Genomic DNA, 13,414 nt, shown 5'->3' with positions numbered 1-13,414 from the left:
CTTTGTTTCTTCAACTAAATTCTTTAGAGAAAACATGAAGTTAATAAAACGTGTGTGTGCCTGCGATCTGTACGGATAGTCTATAAATTACTCCAAATCACTGTTACGAATCCCTGAACCCTTCGTCATGCTGCAAAAAAGAGATTAATAGGACTTAAAACTGAAGAATTAAAGGAAATGTAATGTATCTTCTTTATATCCTGGATCAGGAACAGGCTTTATTGACTACAAGAAAATATGCAAAACTAATTTAATTAAAAGGAAATATATTAAATGGTGTTTCAACAGTAAAAAAATACACTGAAATACAATCAGTTTCTACTGAAACATTTATTAGATTTCAGCCTAAATCTAATCTGTTTAAAAAAGGATTAACCCAAAGCCCAGAAGGAAATTGATTTAGCGTGGCCCTCTGTTGGGCAGGGGGAACGTAAACACGCTCGTCAGCGTGAACGTTATTGAAAGAATTAAAGGAGACATGTCGAAATGTGACTTTAGGCTGAAAGAGCACGAGTGACACCACCCCGCGGGGAAACACGAGCAGAAGGAGCCGCTACACACACACACACACACACACACCAAAGAGGAGAAAGTTTTTAATGAGCTCTGACCTGAAAGGCAGATGAAGGTCATGTAGTCTCCCTGGCCGCCCGTGGCCAGGAACGGGATCTTCTTCTTCGTCCTCCGCTTCACCTGCACGGCGGCGAGCATCTTCTCGTCGTGGGGGATGAAGACCTCCTTGTTGATGGCGGACTTGGCACTCATCTTGGAATCGGGCGGGAGGTAAAGGGCAGCGAGGAGTTAAAGTGAAGAGATCCAACCTTCGCTGGAGAGAAAAAAAACACAGCCAACCAAGTCAGATTTATTCCACATCTTATATCCAACTAATCTTCATGACAGGGTTTTAAATTGGCAGAAATAAAGTTTTTGGTGCAGTGGTTCATCTAAAGCAAACAGATTTGTTTCATTCTGCCTCCAACTAAAGTCTGTTATGAGAAATTCAAGGCTGAAACCTGCAGGCTGCACAGACCAAACACAGGATGTGGCTGGCTTCAGAGGGGCGGTATCCCTGCAATAGATTGTTCTCCATCTGCACAATGAAGGAATTCCTGTCACTGTTTCGGCACCTTCATGCATTTAAATGTAGATCTAAACTTACAAAAACAACACAATAATCATAAGCGTAAAGTACTGAAACACTGTTGTGGAAGTTATGTTGCAGAACAGCACCACATTTCAGCCTGATGGTAAAAAAGTGTGAACTTTCTTATGCAGCACTGCAGCAAAACAAAATGTTTAAAACAAGAAAACCAAAATTAAATGAAATACAGAACTGAAACTGCTTGTAAAAAACAGAAAACTTTCATTGCATTTTGGCTGTCTGCTGATATGGTATCTGTCCTTGAAGCCAATGAAATCGTAACTCTGCCTCTGTGGAAACAGGACAAGTCGCAACTTTTCTGAAACGCTGCTACTGAACATCCGCGCCATGGCTGTAGTAAATATCAGAAACATTAAAATCATTCATCACTAAAAGAAAGGTAATAAAATTTAGTGTTAACAAAAGATTTAAAGGAAGAAATTCTCAGGTAATCTCTGAAATAAAAGCTGAAGGAGGCCTGAGAATGAATGAAGTTGTTCATTGCTAGCTGTGTCACTACATGAGTTCATCAGTCTTTCATGGAGGAGTTAAAACTGTAACAGTTGCTCGATCACAACCTCAGCCTGGGGCTAATGGCTGCCCAGGGTCTCCAGTAGAGAAACACACACACACACACACACACACACACACACACACACACACACACACACACACAATCTGAATTCATCCACTCTGCTGCTCACAGAGGAAAAAGCATGTTGAAGTAATGACAGAGGGAGTCACGGGCTTCTAAAACAGGGAACACTCGTAATGACGCCGCTCTGTTTTCCTGCCAGTCTCCAGATTCCATATCTCTAAATGTTGTGCCAATGTTCTCCTTGGAAGCACCGCCACTCGCAGAGATGAAATAACTTCAGCCGAGGCTCTTAAGAGCGGTGCTGGGTCTCCCTCAGACAAAACAGCAATCATGTTTCCATCAGTACAGGCCAACATCGCACTCGCAAGTTTATTCTTGAAGACTGAGGGACACTGAGCGCGTCCTGGTGTCAGATAGATCTGTGCTTATTCGATCAAACAGTGTTCAAACCATGGATTCAATCATGATGAAAAGTATTAATTACACCCAAATGCTCTCCAAATGGAACTAAATCTTTCTCCTAACCACACACACCACCACTCCACCCTGCTGGCGATGGACAAATCTGTCAGCCCTAACCAGCGGGTGAATTAGGCTACTGTGAAGCCAGAGCAAGGCAAACAGCACAACAATGGCTTCATCACACCGAGTCGCCGCCGTACAGCCACCCACAAACTCAAAAGACGTTTTCCAGCAGTGCAGTCGGCTTTGAAGCCGCGAGAGCTCAAGCGAATCGGGGCCCAAGTTTCACTGACTTGCACAAGAGCAGAGTTTACACAAGCAATAAAAAGTGTACGAGCCGCCGTACACGTCCATAAACTCAGAGGCTGAATGGGGGCCATTGTTGACCTGTGGTCATTGTTAAAGCGGGATTACGTCAGGCCGGAGAGAGAGCACTTGGACAAGCATTGGAGGATAAAAGCTTTGGATACAATAGCCTTGTTTAGAATGCAACACAATCTAATAAATTGTCCCATTTACAGCATTAGTTGTTATTGTTCCATCTCTGTTGAGTGTGTTGCCTCTATTGGTCCTTTCGAAGATAATATAGAGCTGCTTTCACAATGGAATATAAATTATCATCTCTTTGCCCTTCACTAAGAAGATAGAACATGTTTCAGTTGCCGGAGTTGGAGTTGCTTCTCCAGGATTCTGGGTCTCCTGTATCCTCCTCCCTCACAGGATGGATGCTCATGAACCCCCTCAGTGGCCTGTAGCTCCATCCTCAGCATGCTTTTCCCTTCATCCATGACTGAATCATCTCAATCTCATCTCTCTAACATTCTCTCCAAACAGCTCACGATGAGCTCCAACCTATTTCTGCTTAATGTTGATAAATCCCAGTGGAAATCTCAGTAATTCAGCCTCGTGTCCAAAACAACATCATTTGTTTCACCACCATCCTCCTTCCCATTCCCATGCATGCACTGTTTTTCACCACCTTCACTTATCCAGGATCTAAATTCTATATTTTTTTTGCAGTGGAAGCACTTGCAGCCTTTTCCAATCTGCTCTTTTTTTTATCCACCTCCAATCTTCCTCTCTGCCCTCTCAGCAATGCAAGCCGTCACAGTAAACAAAAATCCACGCCAAGGCTGTGTGGAGAGTAATTAAAAAGGCTAATAAATATGTCTCTCTTTGGAACTTGAAAAGATATCCAACTTCTAAACACTTTGGCTCCCAGACAGACATGCCAGGCCCCTGCAAAAAGAAGCACAGAAGCAAGGCAGCACTTTCAGACTTCTTCCAGCACGTCAGACACGGTGCAAAAACTGTGCAAACCCGTTTGAGGCATGCTCTTCATACTGAGAATTGATAAAGGCTGAAAGGGCCGCGCTGTGCCAGTCCAACCTCAAAGCTCTGCACAGGCCCGGGTGTCACAGCCACTGAATAAGACATTTTCCAATATTCTGAATATTATATTCTCGCCCTGTCTTTCGGGGCCTCTAAATAATTTTACAATGACAGAGAGAAATTCAGCAATTCTCATTGTTTGATCCGAGTAAAGAGGAAATCTAATTTTAGAAATTGATTGCTTTCTCAGAACCTGCACCACACCGATATCATTTTGATCTCAGTTACAAAAAAAAAAAAAAAAAGGTTTTTAAATGAGGCTACCCCTTTTTCTCTTCCTGCCATTTACCTTACTTTTAATCTCTTTGGATGAAAAACTGGAAGGCACACAATGAGATACGGTTAACAGCTGAGAAGTGACTGGTTTTGTTTGCCTTCTGAACGCAGCGGAGTTCCTCTCCGAGGAAGCCCTAATCCGGAGCATTTCTACATCATTCTCAGGCAAAGAGGGAAGGCTGCCTACATCTCGCCTGGAGCTGTCACCAGTGCAGATTCCCCCTCAGGTGGCCCGCTGAAGCATGACGGGGGAGCAGGGATGAGGAGATGAGGGGGGGTGGGGGAGTGCGAGGAAGAAAACAAGAAGTAGGAATAGGAGGAGGAGGCAGACAGGAGCCTGGAGGCATTGAAATGTAGCCAGCTACAGTACACAGCTTATGGCTGGACTCGCAGCAGACTTATGCAACGCTCACAGCGCAGGGAGGAACAGTTACAGACAACGTATATTTAACGGCCGCTTATCACCCCATTCTACAACAAAGCCCGGTTTCAAAAAAAACACTTCATGAACGGCGGTTGCATGATGCGGTCCTGCTCGCTCCCTCGTATGTTGAGAGTGTGAAATCACTGCTCTCCTGGGGCTGCGCTGGTCTTTTGAGTCAGTCTGCACGGCGCTCCAGACCGTGCACACCAGGAACTGGGAAGCCGCAGCAAAAGAATGTGACGAAACGGGGCTCAGAAGGCGAGCAGATGATGCGCCTTATCAAAGTCAACCGAAGGTGTGGCTTTTATTTCCTTTGGAGAGACGTGAAAAGTCAAAGCCCAACCGGCAGCTGGCGCAGACCACGTCCATCTGCACCCCGTCTACTGCCACATATATCCACCCCGACGCTCACGTAATTAAAAGTCTGGTAGCTGATGTGACAATTACTTAGTGAGCCATTATGGATCAATCATATAAATATGAAGCAGCGAGCCATAATGTGCTGTGGGAGTAAGTGAATGTAGGAGGAGGTCAAGAGAAACGCAGTAAATATAGATTTTGTATGTGTGCATGCTTGTCGTGCCTTTAAAAGAGGCAATTAGTTTTGGACCATTAGAGTGAAAACGCCGGGAAATTAAAGCGCAGCTCAATTTGTCAAAAGCTTGTATGAGACGTGAGACTTAATTCCAAGACATGGGTTAAAGTTATGCAAGGGTGAAGGTTTGTGTGTGCGCACACAAGCACCAGAAAATGATAAACTTGGAAAAATATATTTTTTATATCTTATCTTTAAGAACAGCCGCTTTTCAGCCCTGTGAGATTTTCCATTTGTACTGTAGCAGCTTCAACCTAACCTTTGGATTTTTACCATCCTGTGCTGGATATGGAAAAATAACATTTTCCTACATGGGCAGCACTGCGAAACCAGGAAAAAAAGGAGGCTAAGAAATCCACAAGACTCCAAAGAAACTTAAAAGTCGACTGGCTTTGGGCACTTTTTGACATTTCGCAGAAAACGCATGACAGTTTTCTGCCCCTAATTAAATAAAACACTGAACTCATTTAAAACAAAGTGTTTTTTTCATGCATCTGGTGTGCAGCGGCTGAGAGATAGCGCGCTCCAGAAATAATCACGTTCAGTTAACACAGGTGCACTGCACTGGTGTGTCAACACGCATATTTTCCCATTTATTTCCCCTTTTTTGGAAAGTCCACAAGATACAGAAGAGTTTATCAAAAGCAGAGAGCGAGGCAGACACCCACGGCAGAAATATTTGCTTGCGCTGGAGCGTGAGCCAAAACAGCTGAATTAGAACGTTGTATAAAATAAGTACATCATGACATACAGAACGCAATGGCCTGGCACGATCGCAAACTAAACAGACAACAAACCCTTGTATAGGAGTATTTTATATCTACTCCTCCCACTCACGCTGGACATCCTTTGGAAACTCGCAGAGACGAAATAGTTTCTTTCGTGCATTCGAGAAAAAAAACATCTCGCCTCATCTGCAGCCTTTCACGCGTGGTTTTCATGCCGACTTACACCGCGACCTTGATTTTAAAGAGCGAGACCTCCCACGGCGCTCACATCCTCACAGATTAAATCTTTGGAGAGTGTTGTCACTCATCCGTGTCACTATGAGTGAGCGCCATCCAACAGCGCCACGCGAACAGATGGCGAACGTTACCTCTCATAAAATAATTGAGCGATTACACCATCCGCCCTGCTGCTCTCGCGGTGTCGGCGCCAGCCTGCCACGTATTAAAATTCAGAGCAGCAACAAATATCTAGAAAAACAGTGTTGGCATGTCGGAACGCAGCATATTTTTCTTTACTCATAAATAGCATATTAATCGATCAGTGCCAATAATACCAGTATTATCATGCTACTATGTTCCAGTTCATGCTGAGGAAATACTCTCTCTGGTGTTTCATAAGACATAAAACACGGAGAAAAAGATCCCAGGAACAACAATATCTCAATAATTTATTACCTAAAAACTATATTCAGGGAATCAAACAGGGCTGGATTGTGAAATACCGAGACCATCAGTCTCTCTCTGAAATAACCCCTTGTTAATACTAAATCCAAAACAAGCACAACAGAAGGGCAGCTCACTGAAGCGGGCCATGACGGCATTCCTGATTCAGCGGTCCAAGTTCTGAGACTGAGGACCAAATCCCTCCTTCAGAGTGAGCCTGTGCCAGTCCGCAAAGCTCATTAACAGTTTGTTTTTCTCATCATGGACTTTGAGAGATATGCAAAAGTGTTTGATTGAGTTGAAAACAAAACACAGCGACGGAAGGGTGGATGGATTTCTCAGAGCTCCAGCAGCTTGTGCCGTAACAGCAGTCATAACTTTATTACCTGTGTGAAGTTTATTTCGTGCAGTGTACTTCCACACACAGGAAAACAGTAGACCTGAATGTCATCTGCATATAGACGGTGCCTTCAGGAAATTCATAAATGAAGCAAAACTTGAAGCCTGTAGCATTTATATACAAGGAAATAGTTTGATATAGACGACATTGAAGACATTTGATTTGATTTGATCCAGCGTTTAACTTGTATAGGACTCCACTATTGTTTTGGTGCGCAGGAGCTGCTTCAATCGTAATTTTCTGCTGCATTTCTATCGTTTGCTGCACCTGGCAGAGGCAGTCACACTGTGCCGTGTTGTGAAATGGCGGTTGTGAAATTTCTGATGTTGTCAGTAGATGATCTCACACAAACATGAAAACAGCCGCTCGAACCGTAACTCCACAGACTTTAGACCGCAGCAACAGAAAGAACGACCCGAGCCGTCCACTTTCACCTGGGAGAGGCCAAAATTACTGTCTCAAGAGAAGTGATAGAAACTTGGATCAAAGTCAGCAACAAACAGTCATATACATCTGGTTATAAGTCGTTCTCCATGTTCATGCGGCGCATTCAGACGATTCAGGTGAAGAGGAGTCGATATTTCTTGTTTGTTTGGTTGGTGATACAGCAGTACATCCACATTCCCCACAGCCAAATGAACAGTGGTTTGATGTGTGACTTCAATTCTGAACCGCTCTGTTTACTGATGAAGTCAGTGAGGAAACAAACAAAAACACAATACACTACAGAGATTCTCGGCTTCTCACAGCTGAAAAAGTTAGTGCGGCGCAGAAGAACAAAATTGATTTTCATAAAATGAATGCGGAGATTCATCCTGACATCCAGCAGACAGTTTGAGTGGCTTTACACTTGAGACAGTGTTCCAGCAGTTTGCCTGAGATGATCTGATTGGATCAGAAATATCTGTCTCAAGCTCCATCCTGTAATTTCTTCATTGCGATTCTATCATTTTGTAAAGGATTCAGTGCAAGGCAACAATATTACATATATCTGCACAGCTGTCATGGATCTCCTGAAGGTTATTAAAAGTTTTGCATGCAGCATTATCCTTCACTCGGAACAATGAAGGTTGGTATTTCTTAAATAATGCAAAAAGTTAAAGTTCTGTTAGACTGATAGTAGACAGGTTAGTTTTACCCTGCTGATGATGTGCTGTTGAGAGAGAAACTGCAGGTTCAGACATTTGGTGCGCGTGCTTGGCTGAGGACCTAATGGTGCGAGGCTACCATTTGTGGGATTATGACTAAGCGCCTCTGAAGTCAGAGTCCCGCCTGGACGCAATGAAACGGCAGCTCCACAGGACTTCGGCTGTTCTGATCATGCTGACGGCGCGCGGCTGAAGAGACCATGTTTTTCTTGAAAACCTGGCGCTGCTGACTCACTGGTAGAAATACCCTCCTTGTTACTTCAGTTTTCAGTAGGCGACTCTTATTTTCCCAAATTTTTTAGTACACATATACTTTTACTGTTCTTTACAGCGGTATTCAATGAGCATCCAGAATTGAGGGAATTTGCAACAATTGGTATCTCTTACTAAAACATCCCTCTGAGCTGGTAAGTCTGTTTTATAAGCCTTCTTTTGTTTGTACGGGTATATCATATAGTACGCTGTGAGACAACAGGTTACCGATATCCTGCTGACAACTACTTTTATGTAAAGAAATGAGAGAAACCATTGATCACGGGGCCAGAGCAGCTCTTCATCACTGAGCAATACCTTTGGGTTTTCCCTCAAAAGGAAAAAATATGGAAGAACCCTCCATTTTCCTTGGTGGTTCAGTTGCTAGTGAAGGCTATATAGTGCCAGAGAGGCATGGTTTAACCATGAATCAATGAGTGACATGCCAGCCGCCCCCCACCCACCCCCCAAATGAGCTCCTTCTTTTATAGCCCAGCACCTTAAAGCAATAAAACATAAGAGAAGGACTTAGTAAATAGCAGAAATGCTAATGTTGAGCACTCCCAAACGGGTGTCTGACACTATGAGGATCAGACGAGTTATGTACTGTAGCAACAGCAAGAGGCATCAGCAATGCAATAGTGAGTTTATAATAAGTTATTTTCTTGGTACAAAGCAGCAGACTTGGATGATGCATTCACACAAACCAACGCTACTCCAGAAAATCCTCATTTTGCCACTTCTCCATTCAGGATATTGCAAAACAGACGAGTTGCTCAACGTGGAAGAGCAGGGCACAGAACTGCTGCAATACAGGAACCGGTCGCCAGTGATTTGGCGCCCTTAGGGAGGAATTTCAATGTCATTTTTTCTATCTGAAACACTGTCGGGCAGCTTGTGTTTCTCTTCTCACTGGTACCATTCAGACAGAAACAGCCGCCTTCACGTCTTCATGTCAGCCTCCAAGGATGCCTCCCGTCTCATAACGGATCGAGCTGAGGTGGGGGACCCACAGGGAGGGAGACGGGGAGGAAGCCAACAGTTTATATTATGCTGACTGTAATTGGAGGCTGAAGAAGAGGCAGACGCTTATCTCTTACGGCACGCCAGAGCAAGTCAAACCCTCGACTACAGCAATATAGGGACATGCAATATTCTGAATATAAGTAGGTTGGTTAATGCTAAGAAGAAAATCTGACTAAATGGCCAGCATGAGATGGACACACAGGAAAGGCTCTTCTCTGCTCTTCTTTTTATTTAAGATTTCCCAGGTCAAAAATCCATAAATCTCACCAAAACAAAGAAAAACGCTTTCAAAAATAGGACAATTTGTTAAATCTTCTTTGTTTTGAGGATCTTGAGTGGCTCCTGAAGGCTCCAAACAGCAGCCCACTGTGCATATGCCTTGGGATTTACCTTAGTACACATTGAAATAGCAGCATCAATTACTTATTTTCAAATCCTTTTAGTCTGTTTCTATTCCGACGCACTAATTTCACAAAAATGTTGCATCAGTGTTGAATTTAAGGTTCATGGTTAATCGTGTTATCTCTGCTGAGGTAATATTTAGACTTCAAACAACATCACTGCACACGGTTCATTAGCAAACATGTACGTAAACTAGGATCCTCAGATATTGTGGCACCTTTAAAATGTGACAAATATTTACAAGTTTACACTCTGGTCTTCCTAAATGAGGTATTTAAGTTGTCTTTATGACAGGATACTTCTCTGTGCAGGCTGGAGAACAACAAAAATCCACTTTGTGTGCTCAGCATTCACACTTGGATGTCTGTTTCTTCTCTTCAAATAAGAAAAAAGATGCATTTCATTTTCAGTTTCGACTTCAAACACCTCAATCCAAACAGCTTAAAAGCAAAACCAAGATCATGAGGTCGACTTAAAATGTGACCAATGTTCAGTGTGGACAATAATCCAAGTTTATACTGTGATCATGTGAGAGAAGGGTTTCCTGTGGCTTGATGATGCAGAAGCAGAGCATTTCTAATAGGCTACTCCTCCATTCGAGCTGGACAACACCCCAAATCCACTTTGCGCTGACAGGAATGTCTCACACACAACTTCTGTTCTCCAAATATTGGCCCGAAAGGTGCATTTTACTTCTGTTTCCAGATTGACAGACACCATTTAATTGCAGCAGCAGCAACAACAACAACAACAACAACAACAAGGTGCGGCTCACCTTCTGGGACGCCACAAAAATGCACATTTTTAGAAAGTAACCCAAATGAATCAGTCTGATTTAGTGGGAGGAAAACATGAAGAGCAGTTCACCAGAGAGAGTTTTCCAGTGCCACGCAGGCTGAAGTGGCAGTTCGGCTGTTGACGCAGTCTGTGCCAACTGACCGCCGCGTAACGCGTTTCCGCGCAACCCGTGAATTAAACTTTATCCGTGCGTAAAGACGCAGCCACGGCATGCTGGCACATGTAAAAAGCTGAAGCTTACCGACGCGTCTGAAGGGTTTCTTTTATGTTTTTCCACGTGCGGGTCCCCAAATTCTCCTCCGCTTTAATCTCTCCAGCTGTCACACTTCACGCACTTTTTCTTCCTTATGGTCCTCTCGGGATTGAATTATCGCTCGCATTTCGCGTCCTTCCACTTCTCTCCGAGTTGCTGGTTTTCGAGCGGCGGGAGGCGACTTTTCTTCCTTTTTTCTTCTGTTTTCTCCTTCCTTGCTGCCGTTTTTCACTGAAGAGCCAGTCTGTCTGCCCGTGGCTGTGTGTGTGTGTGAGTGTGTGTGTGGATGCGAAACCAGTAGCAGGTTCCCAGAGACGCACCAGCCCGCCCGCCAATGGCGCGGCGTCACACCGCTGCGCGCGCCCCTCGCGCACGAGGAGACACGCGCGCGCACACACGCGCACGTACACAAGAAAACATTCGTTATAAATAGACCCTCTGTATGCATTTTTATCCTTTCCAAAAATAGTTAAACACTTTTTATAGCACAGAGGCGTATCCAGAGAGTTTCTTTTTATTGTGTGTGCGTGTGTAGAAATACTGCACCCTAAAAATAAAGAAGACATACAGGTGAAACTAAAATGCACATTCATGCATCGTTTGAAGTTTTTGCATGAAAACAACATACATGAATATCATCAAAGTGAGCTGAAGGACACCAGGAGAGCAGATGAGAGGTGTTCAGCTCTTCTCTGCCTCCACAGAAGCTCTGCATCGATTCCTTTTATCAATATGAGAGCAATTACATTTCAGTGGGCTGTTTTGGAGTTTGCTCTTCCCTTCCTGAGGGATATCTGCTGTAAGAAACATGACATGGTCAGTTAGAGGTGTTAAAAAAAAGATTTTGCTTGATTATGGGACAAAAAGTTCAGGATTCATTTGGCAGAAAAGTGTGAAAGTGTCAAGATTTGACTAGATAGAAGCTGTGTTGACGACACAAACGAGGTCAAAGTTTTTCACAAAGACATCAGATTTTCTTGGGTGTTTCCAGATAGTCTTATGGAGGATCCACAGTTCAACCTCCTCCATCTTTGTGCCAGATACCACCGATTGGTGTATCCTGGCATTTGACTATGATAGTAACACTGCAGTGGCTCCGCTAACCGTTTTCATGTGAACAGACCAACAAAAGTTTGTTTTTTTCACTGGAAAACACTGTTGTGTAAATGGGGTCATAAATAAGGAATATCCCAAACATGTGTATCATCAGCATATTTTACAAGTAAGAATAATCGATATGCTGGAAACGTTTCTTTGAAGTGGCAATAATGAAAAGAGAGACTATATTGAACCACAAAAGCTGACAGTAGCGAAAAAGTCATGTTTTATTTGAGTGTACTTTCAAGGACTCTGTAGAAGCTTTGTTTCAGCGGCAGTTTCCATCCCCTGACTTTAATTTGGAATTGACATGAAACCCCACGACTCCCCAGACTTGGAGCCTGTAGAAAATAAAGTACAGTAACCAGGAGATTTCCCAAGGTTATCCCCGAAGAGAAGGAGAAGCGTCTTTCAGCTGCTCTTCTCTCCTGCCAAGTTTAATTCTCCCGCTGTGAGTTTAACTGCTTACTTGGGTTTTGGAGACGATAAGCCTCAAGTAAATATCTCTGATTGCAGCTCCGCAACTTTGATCCCGTCTCCTTCGGAGCACATAATTGAAGACACTCTCCCAATGTCGCCATAAAAACACAACTTTCAAACTTCCAATATGAGACGCCACCTGCCAGTGACACTTTCCGTCCCTGAACAGATATTATCAGATGATGAAGGTGCTCAAGACACTTTTCTTTTTTTTTCCTCTGTGTCTCAAAAAATTGCGGTGACCTCAGGTGTCCCACATAACTTCAGTCGACAATAAAAGAGATTAGTCACCACGGGTCACCGTAGATATTTGAGCTACCTAATGTTATTTGTGTGGTGAAGCTTTAGCTAAGATTGTCAGAAAGCAAAGCAAAGTTGTATTTCCCCCCCATTTCCATGGAGACAGAGTTCAAAAAGTTCCAGTTTGGAAGATGTTTTCAAAAACTTGTGTTTTCAGTGGCTTCAGTCAGCTGTAAACTAAACTTCAAAACAAATTTTCACTTGAAAACGTTGTTGTGTAAAAGACGCCCAAGAAGCAACTTCGATTCCAGATGTTTTCTATCATTTTAAAGCACATTAACAACCTTTCACTATGTGTTCAGACATGACCCCATTGCAGAAACAGTAAGGTGGGCTCGTTTTGTGGAGGATTACAGACACTCTGCCGTGGGTCGGCCTCACTGCCCCGTCTGTGATACCGAGTCTGGCAAATCTCTGATTACTGTAGTCGTCCCACGGAATTGTAGAATCAGCTGTAACTGGGACATCTTCCAAAATCCTAATAAAAAAAGTAGCTTAACTTCTTTGAATCACTTGTTTAGACAGGCCCACACCACCTGAACGGGTTCCAGCCGCTCATCGCTGGATGTGTGGGAGGTGTCAGTGTATGGCGGCGCCGCCGCCGGCTGCGGACCGCTCGCTTTTGTTTCTGCAGCCATGCCAACACGGATCACTCCGGCGGGAATTCACTGCGTTTGTGGGACCGTGTGATTTAGACTGTCGAGCGCCGCGCGTTGCCGACTGTGAGTCATCCCAATTCCCCGCGGAGCTTTAATTCCTCTCCTGATAGATTTGGCTTCATTTTTTGAGCTGCACACTTGGACACTGCTGCTTCATCGGAGAGAGTTCTACTGTTTTTATGCGCTTCTGTTTAATGCCTTGCGGGTCTCTGCAGCTGATCACTGATGTGTTTCGGGAGGGGCTGATGAGCTGTGGGGCCAGCATCACTGATCAGGTTTAGCAGTAATGAGGCAGATGTGCTTGGATCGATTAAAAAAA

The 13,414-nt window shown here is 43.8% G+C and overlaps 1 protein-coding gene across 1 annotated transcript in view; it reads right to left on the bottom strand.

Moving 5' to 3' along the window:
- stxbp6 (syntaxin binding protein 6 (amisyn)) overlaps positions 1–10,839 on the bottom strand; it is a 64,122-nt gene extending 53,283 nt beyond the window's left edge. Inside the window, exons 1-2 of the mRNA XM_030117048.1 lie at positions 10,547–10,839; positions 612–826 (exon numbers count right to left, since the gene is read on the bottom strand). Of these exons, the coding sequence (XP_029972908.1) occupies positions 612–765 (154 nt within the window). The 5' untranslated portion in view covers positions 766–826; positions 10,547–10,839. The remainder of the gene's footprint in view (positions 1–611; positions 827–10,546) is intronic.
- Between the last annotated feature and the right edge of the window lie 2,575 nt (positions 10,840–13,414).

This window comes from Salarias fasciatus, chromosome 19, assembly GCF_902148845.1.
Source record: "Salarias fasciatus chromosome 19, fSalaFa1.1, whole genome shotgun sequence".
NCBI classification, from domain to species: Eukaryota; Metazoa; Chordata; class Actinopteri; order Blenniiformes; family Blenniidae; genus Salarias; species Salarias fasciatus.
This window is presented reverse-complemented; position numbering and strand designations above follow the sequence as displayed.